Source organism: Dromiciops gliroides, chromosome 3 (assembly GCF_019393635.1).
Source record: "Dromiciops gliroides isolate mDroGli1 chromosome 3, mDroGli1.pri, whole genome shotgun sequence".
Lineage (NCBI taxonomy): Eukaryota > Metazoa > Chordata > Mammalia > Microbiotheria > Microbiotheriidae > Dromiciops > Dromiciops gliroides.
The window spans coordinates 357993901-358012836 of NC_057863.1; the positions used below are offsets into that span (position 1 = coordinate 357993901).

General features: G+C 37.3%; 1 protein-coding gene across 1 annotated transcript in view; it reads right to left on the reverse strand.

The window, feature by feature from the left end:
* The window catches only part of CBL (Cbl proto-oncogene), a 110951-nt gene that overhangs the window by 81343 nt on the left and 10672 nt on the right, over positions 1 to 18936 (reverse strand). Inside the window, exon 2 of the mRNA XM_043992467.1 lies at positions 5043 to 5290. Within this exon, the coding sequence (XP_043848402.1) occupies positions 5043 to 5290 (248 nt within the window). The remainder of the gene's footprint in view (positions 1 to 5042; positions 5291 to 18936) is intronic.

The following is an 18936-nucleotide window of genomic DNA, read 5'->3' on the forward strand; positions in this document are numbered from 1 at the left end:
TAGCTCAGTTGCTATCTCCTACAAAAGGGCTTTATGCATGCCAAGTTACTTTGTATTTATTTTATCTGTGTATGGAGTAATTTTCCCCCAACTAGAATGTCAATTCTTCAGGACAGAAATTACCTTGCCTACACAACCCAGAGCCTAATATAATGCCTTCATATAATAGAAGCTCAACAAATGTTTGGGGGCCATAACTAAATTCACTTTGTTAAGCACCTCCATTATATAAACACTATTAGTTTAAAGAGGACAAGATCCTTGACCTCAAGTGGTTTATAGGTTAATAGAAAATATGATGTATACCCAAATACCAAACATAATCCTCAATGAGATACCATTTCTTAATGAAATGAATTGAAATGATCTTCTCTCTCAAATACAACTTAATTCCCACATATTTAACACCAAGGGAACAATTTCTGCAAAAACATGGGACTTAATGTCAATAATCCAATAACTAAGCAATAGCATTAGTATTCATTGATTTTAAAACTTGAATGCCAACTATATAGAAGGGTCTGTGGGTACAGAATAAATGCAACAGGCTATCTCATGGCACAAGATAGCTTCAACTCACATGTATAACTACAAACAGAAACACAAACTCTAAACGTGCAAAAAGAGTTACACAGTACTACAGAAAGTTCAAACTGACAACATGGCATTCAGGTGGAGGTATGTATACAGGAGGCATTTGGAAATATGTGTCCAGATATTAGGTTAGGTTGAAACTGCAGATAAAAGATTTGCATGTCATCTTCATAAAGGTGAGAGTTGAAGCTCCATAGAAGTGAGTAAATGAGTCAACCATACATTAACAAAATAGAAAAGGAGAGGATTAATGAAATGAATACGCATTTTTTAAAACAAATAAATCTAAAATAAGCACAAAAGAGGAAAATTAAAAATTAGAAGATTGGTAAATTGGAAACAAAAAACTCATAGAAACAATAAATAAAAACTAAAAGTCTTTTTTTTTTTTGCAGGGCAATGAGGGTTAAGTGACTTGCCCAGGGTCACACAGCTAGTAAGTGCCAAGTGTCTGAGGCCAGATTTGAACTCAGGTACTCCTGAATCCAGGGCCGGTGCTTTATCCACTATGCCACCTAGCTGCCCCCTAAAAGTCTTTTAAAAGACTAATAAAATTTATAAATTTTTAGCTAATCTGATTTAAAAAGAGGGTAGAAAATCAAACTGACAAAACAGCAAACAGGCAAGGTGAAACCACAGCAAAACTAGAAGGAAAAAGAAATAAAGGAATAACTTCAAAAATATAAAATAACCAAACTATCAAAAGGCCAGGAAGAACAATGAGGAATTATGCCCAAAGAGTGACCCAGCAAAACAATATCAGGTCTGTTTACCAAGGTCATCAAGCAAAAAGGAAAAGAACCTATATTTCCTAAAATATTTATAGCAACTCTCTTTGTGGTGGCAACCTAGAAATTATGGGAATGCCCATCAATTGGGAAATCGCTAAACAAGTGCGGTATATGATTGTGATGGAATACTACTACTGTGCTGTAAGAAATGATGAGCTGGTTGATTTAGAAAAACATGGAAAGACTTACATGAAATAATAAAAAGTGAAGTGAGCAGAACCAAGTACATTGTATACAACAACAGGAATATTGTTCAAAGCATAATCGTAAACAACCGAGTTATTCTGAGTACTATAAATATTCAAATCAACTATAAAAGACTTATGATAGAAAAACCTATCCACCTCCAAAGAAAGAACTGATAAACAGAAGTATGCATAGCATGGTTTCACATATATTTATAAATCTGTGTCAAATAGTGGCCCTCTCTCTAGTGTAGGATGGGGAGGAAGGGAGAAAATTTGGATCTTAAAATGTAACAAAAAAAAATTTTTTTAAAAGAAGGCCCATTTGAGATCTTAAATAAACTAATCTCAGAAAAGGAAATAGATCTATTTGCAAAGGGAAGAAGGGGAAAAAAAGTTCTTGGCTTGATGGATTGACAGGAGAATTCTATTAATCTTTTAAAAAACAATTAGTGCCAATACTTCACAAATTATTCTCAAAAACTGAGAAAGCACTCTACCGGAAATCTTTGGTGAGACAAATATAGTTCTAATAACTATGGAAAGATAAAACACAGAAGGAAACTTATAAGCTAATATCATTTTTAAAGGCCAATATCATTAATGAACGTTGACACAAAAATTTTAAACAAAATCCTGTCAAACAGTATATAGTGATTTATCCAAAAAATCATTAATTATGACCAAATGGGATTTATACTGGGGATGCAAGGATGATTCAACATTAGGAAAATAATCAACATAATTGATAATATTAAAAACTAAAACATTTAAAACCTCTCAATAAAACTTTCTCAAAGATGAAGAAAAAGCCTTAAAGTGCATAACTCTTTTATGCTAAAAACTCTTACAAAGTATAGGCACAGAGGGATCATTTTTAATATCACAAAAAGCACCCATCTGAAACCAAAAGCAAGCACCAAATGCAATAGGGATACGTTAAAATCCTTCCCAATAAATACTGGAGTGAAGAAAGAATGCCCACTCTGTCTACTACTATTTTATATAGTTATGGAAATGTTAAAATCAGCAATAGGATAAGAGAAAGAAATTAAAGGCAGAAAGCTAGGTAAAGAGCAGATAGAACTATTCTTATTTGCTGATGATGTGATGGTATATTTTAAAATCCTAGGGAATAAGCAAGAACACTGAGACAATTAATAGCTATAGCAAAGTTGCAGGCTACAAAATAAACCCTCAAAAATCAACAGCATTTCTATATAATAAAAAAACCCAATAATCAAAAACAGAACAGGAGATACCATTCAAATAACTATAAAATGGATCAAATTGACACTCACCTGCACATGTTTTGGGGCTTTTTCAATATATCAATCAGTTTGCACTGACTTTTTTTTTTCTCTTAAAAAAAAAAAAATACTGGGGCAGCTAGGTGGCGCAGTGGATAGAGCACTGGCCCTGGATTCAGGCGGACCTGAGTTCAAATCCGGCCTCAGACACTTAACACTTACTAGCTGTGTGACCCTGGGCAAGTCACTTAACCCCAATTGCCTCACTAAAATAAATAAATAAATAAATGAAATTTTTTTAAAAAATTACTACTGGGACAGCTAGGTGGTACAGTGAATAAAGCACTGGCCATGGATTCAGTAGGACCTGAGTTCAAATCCAACCTCAGACACTTGACACTTACTAGCTGTGTAACCCTGGGCAAGTCACTTAACCCTCATTGCCCCACCCCCCCAAAATACTATTTGTTATTGGGATGGCTCTCTGGGAAGGGCTAGGGGAAGGGAGAAGTATACTGAGGATAACTATGATCATGTAAGAAACAGGAAACATGAATAAAAACTTGTTTTTTCAATTAAAAATAAAATGCCTAGCACATAAAAAAAATTAACTGTATGAGATATAGATGAAGAAGAAAAATGGGGAAAAGTCCTGAGGAACACCAACATTTAAGGGTTTCAGAAAAGGATTCAAGAAAATCAGAAATGGAACAGTTAAGGAAAAAATCAGGAGGGTAATAGATTATGGAAGTTATGAAGTAGGAGATAGACAACAGCTCGCATTTAGCCAGAGCTTTATGATTTACAAAGCGTCTTCTTCAAAACAACCCTTGGGGGTGCAGCTAGGTGGCACAGTGGATAAAGCATCAGCCCTGGATTCAGGAGGACCTAAGTTCCAATCTGGCCTCAGACCCTTGACACTTACTAGCTGTGTGACCCTGGGTAAGTCACTTAACCCCAATTGCCTCACCAAAAAAAAAAAAATTTAATTGCAAGGTTACCTTAGTTGGTCAATGGCACTGAAAGTATCTTAAGCCCAGATAGCACAATAGCACTCCTTATACCCCGGGGCTCCTTCTTTCCTCTAACTGGAGAGGAAAGGTCCTCACCAGTCTTCTACCATTTAAGGAGGGCACATGGAAAATTCACCTCATCATTTCCCACCCCATGGGTCTCCAGGAACTCCTGTAAGATGCAGTCAACTCTACAACTCACACCTCCTCAAATCATTTCCTCCCATTCTGGCTGCACAAGACTTCACAGTGCTCCTTCACCATCCTTCTCTCTTTTCAGCTTCTTTTTATGTGCTGTCTTCCTCCACTCAACTGTAAGCTCCTTGAGAGCAGGGATCCTCTTATGACTTTCTTTGTATTTCTGACTCTTAGTACAGAGCCTAGCACATAGCAAGTACTTAATAAATGTTTGTTGACTATTATTGATTGCTGACAATAGTATAGATTTCTCCAATAACAATTTACATATGTATAGCATACTATAGCACTTTAGAATTTACAAAGTACTTCAACATACATTATAACTAATAATAATAGCTAAGGTTTGCAACTTATATTACTATTTACCTCATTTGATCCTCCCAACAAACCAGTGAGATAGGAACTATTATCAACCCCATTTTATAGATGGAAAAACAGGTACAGAGAGGCTAAGTGACTTGTCCAGGGTCACATAGCTCTTAAGTGTCTGAGGCAAGATTCTAGACTTTATCTCCAGCACTCTATCCACTGGGTCCACCTAACTGCGGAATCAATAATCACAGGTTTGCTGGGAGGATCAAATGAGGTAAATAGTAATATAATTTGAACTCAGGTCCTCCTGAATCCAGGGCCAGTGCTTTATCCACTGTGCCACCTAGCTGCTCCCCCCATCTTTCTCCCAAACCTCCAAGTTTAATGTCTTTTGAAGTCCCTAACAGACTATACAACCACAGACTCCAAATGACTCCCCAACTCCATATCCATCTGGTTACTCCCTTGGCCCCAGTCCAAGAAAATAAAATGAGAAGACTGAAAGGTAAGACATGGTCTCAAGACCTGACATAGCAATTCAAACCGCTATAAAAAATGCAATTATGACAAATTCTACCTTTATATTATTCATTTAATATACTTAAAACAGGAGATTCATTCAACTATTTTTAAATATCACTCATTCAGATTATCAAAGAGTAGAGCCATGAGTATTTCTGTAGAACTCTCCATTACCTAGGCTGAGAATTCTCTTCATACATCCTCTCTTTCCCTTCTTTAAAAAGGCTGATGGTCTGCTTAGTTTTCTTCATCAAATTTTCCATGAATACCCTGAAATATTCATTTTCTCCAAGTGTCTCCATTCTCCCCTCATATCTTGACAAGATTGTGCGAAGATGCTGGTAAGTATCTGGTAGCAGGTCCAATATATAAGGAGGACTATTCTTTAGAGCCAGCTTTGGATTCTGACACAAACGTACCACCTGGAACAAATGGAAAAGGAAAATTATGGAAAGATCAAGGAAAATTTCAAATTTCTGATTTAACAGCTAACTATGACTAAATCTCTAAATATCAAGGAGGATATTAAAGAAATGCATTTAATGGTCTATGTTTAAGTTCTTTGTACATCACTAACTGAACACATTGAGAAAATGTTCTTTGTAGACCAAGCAAACATAATGAATCAATAAAAATGTGTAACATAATCTTGAACAATTCAAAAGAACTGCAATTTCATCAATGTAGGCACTCCCTCCACCAACACATTTCCTTAGTAGACTAATACATGAGTTGCTATGGTAAATATTCTGACACATACTTGCTGTGTGACTCTACATAAGTCACTTAACCTTTCAGTGCTTAGAAAAGAAAGCGCAAACCTGCACTACTAGAGTGAGTTTCCTCACCCAGAAGCTCCCTACACCAGTGAAATTGCAGGTCTAGTTCCTATCCCTATGAACGGAACTTACCTTACCATTTCTCCCTGGTTTTTGCTAGTACTGTATAGAAATGCTGATGGGTTTTTCTATTTTTATTTTATATACAGTCATTTGACTAAAACTATGAATCATCTCAGTTTTATAACTGATTTTCAGGGGTTTTCTAAGTATACCATCATGCTATCTCCACATAAGGATAATTTCATCTCCTCCCTGCCAATATTTACACTTTTAATTTCATTATCCAACATTATTGCTATAGCTAGCATTTCTAAAACTATGTCAAATAAGAGTGGGTAGAGAAGCCATCTTTTCTTTATCCCAGTTTGAATTGGGAAAGCTTCTAGAATTTCTCCATTGCAACAATAATAGCTCATGGACTTTATAATAACCTCTTAACTTATCTCACTAGCCGCAGTTCTTTACCCTCTAAATCATCCTTCACACCACTACCAGAACGTTCTTCCTAATGCATGTTCTCGTCTCCCTTTAAACTATTTCATTTGTTGAAATCATCAGTTTCCCATGGATTCAGTTATCATCTCTATGCAGATGATCCTCATATCTACTTATCAAGCCCAAACCTCTCAGCTGACATCAAGTCTTGCCTCTTTAACTGCCTATTGGACATTTTGAATTGAATGTCCCACTGACATCTTAAATTCAACATATCCAAAATTGAACTCAGAACCCCAGAATCCTCCCCACATCCTAATTTCCCTGTTAACATTGGGGGTACAAGGGCAGCTAAGTGGCGCAGTGGATAGAGCACCGACTCTGGAGTCAGGAGTACCTGAGTTCAAATCCGGCCTCAGACACTTAACACTTACTAGTTGTGTGACCCTGGGCCAGTCACTTAACCCCAACTGCCTCACTTAAAAAAAAACAAACAAAAAAAACATTGGGGGTACCACCATCCTCCCAGTCACCCAGACTCACAACTTGTGTCATTCTTGACTCCTCACTCTATCTCAACCCTCCATATTGTAAGGGCCTAAAATTCTAGCTGTGTTGTCTAAAATCTAATGAGTGGTTGCCTTAAATTAGAAGCTCTAGCAAGAGTTTAGCCTTTTAAGTATTTATTAAAGTGCATCAGAAGTTGGTGAAGACAGTAACATCAACATTCAGTGTTGATCTACTGTGATGGACTATATTCTTCTCACCAGTGCTATGGTACAGAAGAGTTCCAGGGAACTCATGATGGAAGAGGATCTCCAAATCCAGGAGAAAAAAAAAAAAAGAACTGCGGAGTATAGATACTAAATGAACCATACTATTTCTTTTGTTTTTGATGCTGTTGTGTTTTTTTCTATTTTGAGGTTTTCCATCATTGCTCTGACTTTTTTTCTCTTATAACATGACTAATGCAGAAATAGGATTAATGTTATTATGTGTGTGTGTGTGTATATATATAACCTATATCAGATTACCTGCTGTCTAGGGGAGGGGAGAGGGAGGGGAGGGAGGGAGAAAAATCTGAAATTGTAAAGCTTGTATAAACAAAGGTTGAGAACTATCTTTACATGTAACAGAAAAAAAATAAAATACTTTATTAATTTTTAAAAAAGAATGTATAATGGAGGGAAAAAAAAAGAAGTTAGTGAAGAGAGAGGTAAAAAGCAAACTTCATCTAACTATCTAAGAGAGCCCAGCATCTGTCCTCCCACTAAACCCAAGTCGGGTACCAAAAGGGGCCCCACTCCTCTGTGGCTTCTCCCAGAAGTCTCCTGTGAAACAGGAAACAGGGCCATCCACACACACAGCTCCAAGCTAATTGACTGGTAACACTGATTGACAGGACCCACGGACGGACAGCAGACATCACTTCCTGACGCTAATCTGACCTTTGAAACCCCAGAAAGATCCCTTCCAGATGCTAATTCACATGCTTTCTTTTCATGGCGGAGCTTCCTTGCAATGTCTTTCTCAACAGGTTGGTAGCGCTCTCATTCTCACAATATCCAATCTGTTGCCAAGGACTATCAATTTATATCTTTATAACTCCTGCATATGCCCCCTTCTCTCCTATGACACTGCTACCATCCTTATACAGGTTCTCACATGTGAACTGCAGTAGCCTACTAGTTGGTCTTCCTGACAAGTCTCTCCTCATTCCCTTCCATCCTCTACTCAGCTGCCAAAATGGTCTTTCTAATGCACATCTGACCATATCACCTCACTACTTAATAACCCCAGTGGTTCCCTATCACCTCCCGGATCAAATATAAAATCTTGTTTTGTGTTTGAAGTCCTTCTTAACATGTTCCTGTACATTTCCAGTCTCCTTACACCTTACACACCCCACCCCTCTCCCAAACGTACAATGTATTCTGCAATTCAGTTACACTGGCCTCCTTGTTATTCCTTAAACAAGACATACCTTTCCTGACCTCAGCATTTTCATAGGTTGTGCTCCCTTTATGAAATACTATCCCTCCTCCTCTCTACCCCCCAGCCTCAGCTAATATCCCACCTTTTACAGGAAGCCTTTCCCAATCCCCTTAATTTCTAGTGCCTTCCCTCTGTTGATTATTTCCAACTTTATCCCATACATATAGTTGTTTGCATGTTTGCATGTTATCTCCCCATGTGAGCACCTTTAGAGCAGGGTCTGTCATTTACCTTTCTTGGTATCCCCAGTGTTTAGAATAAGCCTAACAAATAATAGGTGCATAATAAATACTAACCACAAAACTGATAATAATAGTTCACATTCACTTAAGGATTTAAGGTTTTGCAAAGTGCTTTACATTTAATCCTTATAACCTTGATGAGATTTTTAAAAAACTGAAGCTAAGAAAGGTTAAAGGATTTCCACAAGATCACACAGCCAATAAGGGTCAGATGGAGGATTTCAAACCAGATCTCTCCTGACTCCAAGATCATCACTCTTTCCATTACACCACAGATGTGCCTTCACATCTTCAAGGTTCCCACAACTTACCAAAATAACAAAAACTCCTTAGCCTGGTATTCTACATTAATTCCAGGCTAATCAAATTCTACAAATTGATTCCAACCTACTTTTCCAGCTTTACTATAGTCTTACTCCTTATTGAGCCAAAATGGACTACTCTTCATTCCCCAATCTCATTCTCTTCTTCTCTCCCATGCCCAAAAAGGCAAGACCCTCTACTGCTGCCTGTTGAAATCCTTTCCCTCCTTCAAAGTCTAGTTCAAATATTTACCAAAATATAAATTGCCCAGATTAACAGAAGAGGAAATAGGATACCTAAATAACCCTATTTTAGAAAAATAAACAACTCATAGATGAGCTCTCTAAGGGAAAAAAAAAAAAACCCAGCACCAGATGGATTTACAAATTCCAAACATTTAGAGAATCATTCATTCCAATACTATATAAACTGTTTGAAAAAAATAAGTAGTCTTTTACTTAAAGGAAGTAAGTATAAGTTCCTTATACTTAAAGGAATAGAAATTTCTTCTTTGACATGAATATGGTTTTGATATCTAAACTAGGAAGGGCAAAAAATAGAGAAAGTAAACTACAGTCCAATTTCCCTGATGAATATTAAAGCAAAAAGTATAATTACTAGCAAAGAGATAATAATACATCACAAAGATCAAATATTATGTTCAGGTTGGGTTTATACTAGGAATGCAGGACTGGTTAAATATGCGCTTAGTAATCATAATGGTGAATGGAATGAACTCACCCAGAAAATAGAAGAGAATAATAAAACAGATTAGAAACCAGATTCTTTTTTTTTTTTTGCTTTTTTGGGTTTTTTTGTTTTTTTTTTGCAGGGCAATGTGTGACTTGTCCAGGGTCACATAGCTAGTAAGTGTCAAGTGTCTCAAGCCTGATTTGAACTCAGGTCTTCCTGAATGCAGGCCCGGTGCACCACCTAGCTGCCCCCAGATTCTTTTTTATTTTTTTAAAAACAAGAAATACACTTGAAACAGAAAGATATACACAAGAGTTAAAATAAAGGGCTAGAGCAGAATCTATGATGAAGTAAAAAATGCAGGGGTAGCAATTATGATCTGAGACAAAGCAAAAGCAAAAATAGACCTAAATTAAAAGACATAATTGGGGAAACTAAATTTTCCTAAAAGGTACCATAAACAATGAATCAATATCAATACTGAATATATATGTATCAAATGGCACAGCATCCAAATTCTTTAAGGAAAAATTAAAGGAGTAACGAAGTAATAGGCAGTAAAACTGTAATGGGGGCAGAGGAGCTCAATTTACCTCTCTGAGACCCAGATAAATCTAACCATAAAATAAACAAGAAAGAATAGGATTTTGGAAACATTAGACAGACCTCTAGAGAATACTAAATGGAAAAAGAAAGGATAACTATGTTCCTTGAGAAGCTATGCATGGCAACTTCACCAAAACTGGCCATGTATGGGGCAGCTAGGTGGCGCAGTGGATAAAGCACTGGCCTTGGATTCAGGAGGATCTGAATTCAAATCCAACCTCAGACACTTGACATTTGACTAGCTGTGTGACCCTGGGCAAGTCACTTAACCCTCACTGCCCTGCAAAAACAAAAAAAAACTGGCCATGTATTAGGGCATAAAAACTCTATAAATAAATGCAGAAAAGCTGAAATACTAAATGCATCTTTTCCTGACTATAATGCAATAAAAAATTTAAGAAAGTGTCACTGAAGACTAGATTAAAAAATTAATTGAAACTAAATGACCTAATCCTAAAGATAGGTGCAAACCAAATGTTACATGAAGTTGAAGAGGATAAAGATCATTACTGATGTGGGGGTTGAGGTGGGCATGTAAATCAGGGAAGACTTCATGGAGGAAGCAGTATTTTGTAGCACTTAAAAGACATAAAGGAAAGCATATTGAAATAAAGTCGGGGGCAGCTAGTGGTGCAGCTGATAGAGCACTGGCCCTGGATTCAGGCGGACCTGAGTTCAAATCCGGCCTCTGACACTTGACACTTACTTACTAGCTGTGTGACCCTGGGCAAGTCACTTAACCCTCATTGCCCCCACCAAAAAAAAAAAAAAAGAAGAAGAAGAAGAAAGTCAAGAGCCCTAGGTTATACATTCCAATCTGCCATAAACTAGTTATATGACATTGGATGGAATACTTTACCCACTCTGGACCTGTTTTCTCATCTATAAAATGAAGAGAGTTGAAGTGGACCAAAATACCTGGTATGTTCATTTCAATTCTAATATTATAATATCTCTCTATATGGCCACTGCTATGCAGCTAAGACCAGTCTCTGCAAAGAGGCAAGTAGCTAACCTTCATCTTTTTGTTACTATAAATGTACTGGAAATTGTCCCCTTTATTCCTGGCAATAGCCACACCTCCATTACTAGTAATATCTGGTTCTCTCTTCCTTTAGGTAACCATTTGGTAACTGGGGGGGAAAAAAAAGAACATGAGTTTCAGTCTCCTGTCAAAAACTGCAGCAAGAAACATATAGAAAGAAAGGGAAAAAAAAAGCCAGTCCATTGCAGCTGTTAAGCCTCTTCCTCCCAGGGTCCCAGCCAGCCAACCAGCCAGTCCTAAAAAAAAAAAGAGTATTTGCACTTTTACATAGCCAGAGACAAGTAATCCTCCCACTCTATACCCAAGTAGCTGTCAGCACTACACTAACTCCTCAAAAGTCCATATACACTACACAATCTCAGCCAAGTAACTACTGGGTATTCAACATTAGCTATAAGAATAATCTAAGCCTTTTATCCCCTGGAAAACAATCTGCTAAAATTTGGGGTCATTTGTAGGAAAGAAAAAGGACATATGCTCAGAGTTTAATAAGCTGGAAAGATCTCCCCCAAAAAAGTTCCCTGTAACTATTTCAAGTCAATAGTTAACAGAGCATTAGAATCTAGAGCAACCTGCCTTTAGTCTACAATGAATTTAAATAAGCAGGCTTAATGAGCCGCCAAGAAAATAGGGAGTTCAGCTATTTCAGGCTTAAGAAAATTCTATAAACACTCCAATGTTAAGGGGAAAACTGAAAAATAAACAGCTTTCTAATCAAGTTTGTCTTCAATTTAGTAAACTTGTTTTGATTTTCATTATCCTACAGTAGCAAAAATGACTACCTTACTTCTTTCTCCATATTATGAACTTAAAGTATCATTCACAGCAATGTCAAAAAGAGAAGTGGATAGCCTGGGAAACCATCAGGAGCTCTAGTACTGTTTGTTGTACACTACATCCACAATAGGCCTCTCACTGCCTCTGTTTAGTGGTTTTTCAGTCACGTCTAACTTTTCGTGACCCCTTTTTGGGGTTTTCTTGTGAAAGCTACTGGAGTGGTTTACCATTTCCTTCTCCAGCTCATTTTACAGATGAAGAAACTGAGGCAAACAGAGTTAAGTGACAAGGTCACAAAGTTACTGTCTGAAACCAAATTTGAACTCAGGTCTTCCTAACTCCAAGCTTGGCACTTTTAATCTACTACTTCGCCTAGTCACTCCCTGCCTCTACTTTCCCTATTTTCTTCTGTCAAGTAAAGTGTTCAGTAGGAAAAAGTGAATTGGAAATTTGTATGATCGTAGTAATTGAGAATAAAATTCTCCTTGAAAAATTGTAAAAAAACAAAAACAAAAACCAACCTATAGAAAATGGACAGAAGAGTAATGAATACAGTTCTGGATTATTAAATCCTAACAATTTTCTGCACTAAAAGGTTTGCACTTTTAGTGTGGTCTAGAAAAATAGGAAATATAAATCCATAGTTTATATGATTACTGCTTCCTTAAAACTTAAATTGGGGAGGGGGGGGCTGGGCAATGAGGGTTAAGTGACTTGCCCAGGGTCACACAGCTAGTTAGCGTCAAGTGTCTGAGGCCAGATTTGAACTCAGGTCCTCCTGAATCCAGGGCCAGTGCTTATCCACTGCGCCACCTAGCTGCCCCGCATTTTAAATTTTTTATATATCCATCTTACCCAGTGAAGTATTTACCCTCTAAAAAGCTTCATGTACTTAACTGGAATAAAAGACAGTAGAATTTCCACCATATTTTCTTACTTTTGCTATCAATTTCTTATTATTAACTTGTTCAGAATATAATTCAAGTTGTTTAAAAATTTCAATCTGGGGCAGCTAGGTGGCGCAGTGGATAGAGCACGGGCCCTGGATTCAGGAGTACCTGAGTTCAGATCCGGCCTCAGACACTTAACACTTACTGGCTGTGTGACCCTGGGCAAGTCACTTAACCCCAATTGCCTTACGGAAAAAAAAAAATTTCAATCTGTGTGAAATTAATTTAATGTAAAACAAAAGAAAAAAATGTACTAGTGTATAGATAACACAATGAAAATTCTGTATACCTAAGTGACTATAAAAATCAATCAACTTGGGGCAGCTGGGTGGCACAGTTGATAAAGCACCAGCCCTGGATTCAGGAGGACCTGAGTTCAAATCCAGCCTCAGACACTTGACATTTACTAGCTGTGTGACCCTGGACAAATCACTTAACCCTCATTGCCCCACCAAAACAAAACAAAACAAATCAATCAACTTGAGGGACTTAACAGCTTTTTAACTAAAAACAATTTGCATTTATATTTTAAGACAGAACAATTAATAGCTCCTCCAAAAAATTTTTCAAAATGAAACATAGTCTCCAAAATGGACACAAGAAAAGCTTTTTTCTCCTAATTACTGTTCTCCTTCACCTACTTACCAAAATAGGTGAACTATAATTACTAAATCAGGTTTTTTGAATAGCACCAAAGTACTTTTTAGATACACCCTGTCCCTTATGGTTGCAAACCAACTGACTTTCAGTTATCACATCAACTGCAGAAAAAAATGCATTCAATTTTGTTTTCAATGCAATACCCAATCTGACAAACATAAAGAACACAGCAAACTATAGAACAAATAAAGTATTCTTAAACATTTCTCAATTAGCTGGAGAATATGTGGAAAGATGAGGGTTGATTTCATTTAGATTTTTGGCTAAATATGCCATCTCCGGGGGCAGCTAGATGGCGCAGTGGATAGAGCACCGGCCCTGGAGTCAGGAGTACCTGAGTTCAAGTCCAGCCTCAGACACTTAACACTTAACTAGCTATGTGACCCTGGGCAAGTCACTTAACCCCAATTGCCTCACTTAAAAAAAAAAAATATGCCATCTCCCCCACCCCTAGCATTTTGTACAATCACACCTTATAGCACACAGTCTAAAAAAAGTATAACACGATTCTCCTAAAAGAATAATTAACTCATTCAATAATAAATTAATAACATCCCCCAGAACAGCACAAAGCACCCAAGTAAGTATGTTAAATATACAATTAGATAATAACTAGAATGTTGTGACAACTTGACTTTGTAGTCAAACTAATTCTTATCCCTGAACCTATCAGAGAATCATTAATTCTCCACCAAGAATACCGTGATTGTTTCTATAAATGCGAACATGACATATGACTATAAACTGGAAATAACACAAATGCCAATGTTTTAAATATATAGTATACTTTCATTTGGGGGGTAGTTTTGAAAGATTTTTTTTTAATTGGTGATTGTTCTTGGTTCTTTGGTAAAATTTATGCTGATGCTTTTGAGGGAGGGGAGGAAATTGGGACCAAGGACCCCTAGGTCATTCTTACTTTAATAAGTGTAGAAACTGTAACAGTGACATTGGCATCCGTGTCACTTCCAGTTAGTAACTTATCCACTGTTTGGTCAGACCAATCCTGATGACTCCTCTTCTATCCAGCATCTGCTCTTTCTCTGTACTTACATAACAACTTCTACTCAAGTGGAGGCCCTCATTGCCTCTAACCTGGGACACTGCAACAGCCTCCTAATTGGTCCCTGGACTGCCAATCTCACACCTCTTCATTTCTTTTTTTTTTTTTTTTTTTTTTGCGGGGCAATGGGGGTTAAGTAACTTGCCCAGGGTCACATAGACACCTCTTCATTTCATCTTTCTCACAGCTGCCAAATTAATATACCTAAAATATTACCTGTCGGGGCAGCTAGATGGCGCAGTGGATAGAGCACTGGCCTTGGAGTCAGGAGTACCTGAGTTCAAATCCGGCCTCAGACACTTAACACTTACTAGCTGTGTGACCCTGGGCAAGTCACTTAACCCCAACTGCCTCACTAAAAAAAAAAAAATATTACCTGTCCATGTCATTCCCCTACTCAAAAACCTTCTATTATCTATAAGATAAACAAAATCCTCAGCCTGCCATAGAAAAGCCCTCCACAATCTTGCTCCCAACTTATCTTCTAGTCTTATTTCACTTTACGCCTCTTCATGTACTCTCCATTCCAATAACACTAGCTTCTAGCTGTTCCCCTACAAGACATTCCATTTCCCTTCTTCATGCCTTTGCACAGTTTGAACACACTCCCTCCAAGACTTGTAGAATCCCTAGTTTCCTTCACAGTATAGTTCAGATGCTAGCTCCTCCTACATGAGGTGTTTTCTGATTCCTCCAGGTTATTAGTGCTATCTAAAACTGGAAATTACTTTGAGTAGAATATGAAGTTTGTAAAGACACTACATTTATTTAACTCTAAAGAAGGAGCTCTTAACCTGAGGTCTGGATGGTCTCACCTATGGAAAAAAAGTTACATTCTTATTTTCATTAACCTCTAAGGCAATTTTTAAAAAGTATTCTGAGAAAGGCTCCACAAGCTTCACTAGACTACCAAAAGGGTACATGATAAAAAATAATAATAATAATTTTAAAGGGTTAAGAACCCCTGCTCAATTATGAATCAGCACAACCATTTGGGGGGGGGGGGGGGTTGAGGCAATGAGGGTTAAGTGACTTGCCCAGGGTCACACAGCTAGTGTCAAGTGTCTGAGGCCAGATTTGAACTCAGGTCCTCCTGAATCCAGGGCCAATGCTTTATCCACTGTGCCACCTAGCTGCCCCAGTACAACCATTATTAAAACAATTTTGAATTATACAAATAAAATAACTAAAATGAACTAACATGCCCATACCCTTTGACCCAAAGATTAAATTCCTAGCCTTATGCCCCAAGGAAATCACTGACAAGGAACTCCCTATACCAAAATATTTATAGCAGCATTGCTTGTGAAAGCAACGAATTAGAAATAAAATATATGCTCATCAACTGAGAAATGGCTAAACAAACCATGATACGTGAATGTAATGGAATTTTACTGTGCTTTAAGAAATTATGTATGTGATAAATACAGAGGAACATGGAAAGATCTACATGAACTGATACAGAGTGAAATAGTAAAAAATGAAATGTGATGTATACAAATATGATGAATAAGAAGAAGTATGGAAACATTTGTACAATCAGATGCAGAATTAAGTAAGCAGAGTTATTTACAAGAATGCAAATGGGTGGGGCAGCTAGGTGGCTCAGCGGATAAAGCACCAGCCCTGGATTCAGGAGGATCTGAATTCAAATCCGGCCTCAGACACTTGACACTTACTAGCTATGTGACCCTGGGCAAGTCACTTAACCCTCATTGCCCTGCCCCCCCCAAAAAGAATGTAAATGTGGGTGATAGACTTAGCTCTTCTCAGAAATACAATGATCCAAGACAATTCCAAAGAACTCATGATGGAAAACGTTCTCCACATCCAGAAAAAAGAACTGTGGATTCTGAATGCAGATTGAACCATACTGTTTCTACTTTTGTTTTTGTTTTCTGAGGTTTTTCCCTTTTGTTCTGATTCTTCTTTCGCAACATAACTGATGCTGAAATATGTTTAATATGATTGTACATATATAACCAATACCGATTGCTTTCTGTCTTGGGGAAGGAGGAGGAAAGGGAGGGAGAAAAATTTGGAACTAAAAATCTTATGAAAATAAATATTGAAAACTTTCTTTACATGTAATTGAAAAATAATAAAATTCTTTTATGATTAAAAAAATAACAAAAAAGGGGAAAAAAAGAGAATGTAAATGGAAAGAACCACAAAACAACCAAAAGTGAATGTTGTAAAATTACAAACAACCATGGCCCCAAAGAAGAAATATAAGAAGATACTCCCAACCCAATTTGTAGATATGGGAGTTCCACAGGTGTGGTACACTGCGTATATTTTTTAGAATTTTTCATTGCTATTGCTAATTTTTTGTTTTCTTTAAAAATATTTAACATATAGGACTTCTCTCTTGGAGGGAAAAGAGGGAGAGACATTGGGTAAAATTTTGCTGACGTAAACAAAAAAGACATCAACAAAAATTAATTAAAAAATAAAACACAAAAAAAGAACCCTTGTTCCAGAGATACATATTCTATCACCCCAACAGAATGTAAATTCCTTTAGAGTAAAATCTGTTTCCTGTCTTTGTATCACTTAGCAACTGCCTAGCAATGCACCTCACACAGAGTAGGTGTTTAATAAGTATTGTAGAAGTGAATACAAAAACTTTCATGGTTTCCTATTTCCTATAGAGTAAGATACACCATCTTATTCTGACACTTAAGGATCAAAATCTGGCTCCAACCTAACCTTTCCAATCTAATTTTACATTACTCCCCTTGCAATTCTGGCTTCAGTCAAAATAGACTTAGTTATTACTAGATCACCTTGCTATCTCATCTCCCAACTTCCTCCATGAATTCCTGTCTTCTATACCTAGAATCCACTTCCCTTTTCATCTCTGCTTATTGAAATCCATATTTTTCTCCTTCAAGACCTAGTTCAGGTGCCACCACTTCCTTTATAGAAGCCCTAGGTACAATTAACCCTTCCCTCTTCAAATCTATAGCACTTTTTTTTTTTAGGTTTTTTTTCCCTTCCCCATAACACATTATACTATATTAAGTCATATGCTCTCTCTCCAGGTAGAATATAAAATCTGAGGCCAAGGGCCATATCATTTTTCATCTTTGTTTTCCAGTACTTAGTACAGTGGCCTAACATATACTTCAATGATTAGTGATTTAGTCAATGTGGATACTTCCTCCACTGATGCAGAAAGCAACCACTCTATAGTTCAGTAGACAGTTTTTAAATATTGCTATGGCAGAAAAATTCACCTCCCTGCAGCCAACTTGGCAATGAATCTCTCCAAACTTAATTAGGTTGGTCCTTGGGCAAACTGTGTCACCATGCCCACACTGGTAAGACTTGGAAGCTTGGTAGAAGGTCTGACAAGGACTGTGTTCTGTTGGCATAGTCTCAAGAGCCTAAAGTAACCTTCATGCCACACTGAGTCCCAGGAGTAAAGCCTAAGTGGAAGTGATTCTTGCAATAAAACAATAATACACAAACAATAAACATTTATTAAACAACTACAATATGCAAGGTATTGTGCTAAGCACTGGGGATACAAATAAGAAAAAGATAGTCCCTGCCCTCAAGGAGCTTACAAACTAATGTGGGAAGACAACACATATACCAAGCACTTAATAAATGTTTCTTTTGTGTTGGTGCAGGGTCCTTGTGTGCTACTCTTAAATGTAACTGAGATAAATAGATAAATGAAAGAGACTGGTGGAGTTAACCAGGACCCTACGCTATGGAGTTAGCCTCATTTAAGTTGCTCCTCATAGATTCCAAGAGCTTGGGAAATGATAGCACGTAGTAGTGAGAAGCCTAATTCTTAACACTGTCTGCTACTACTAGGCCACTCTTAACACTTTTTCCAAACTTACAAGGTAGAACTAGTCAGTCAACAAGCATTTATTAAGCACTTATTATATTCTAGGCACTGTATTAAGCACCTGGGACACAAAGAAGGCAAAAACACAATGCTAAAGGAGAAGGAGAAGACAACATGCAATCAACTCTGTACATGTGAGATATAGTATATAGTGGAAATGGAAAGTAATACCAGAGGGAAGGCACTGGGGGGGGGGGGGGGGAGCCAGGAAAGAAAGGCCTCTTACAGAAGGTGGAATTTACCCCAACTGAGATATGGGCAAAGGATATGAACAGGCAGTTTTAAAGTGAAGAAATCAAAGCTATCAATTGCCATATGAAAAAATGCTCTAAATCATTAATGATTAGAGAAATGCACACACCTATCAAATTAGCTAATATGACAAAAAAGGAAAATAATAAATGTTGGAGAAGCTGTGGAAAAACCGGAACACTAATGCATTGTTGGTGGAGTTGGGAACTGATCCAGGCATTCTGGAGAGCAATTTGGAACTATGTCCAAAGGGCTATGAGGCCGTGCATACCCTTTGACCCAGTATTACTGCTACTAAGTCTGTATCCCAAAGAGATCATAAAAAAGGGAAAAGGAC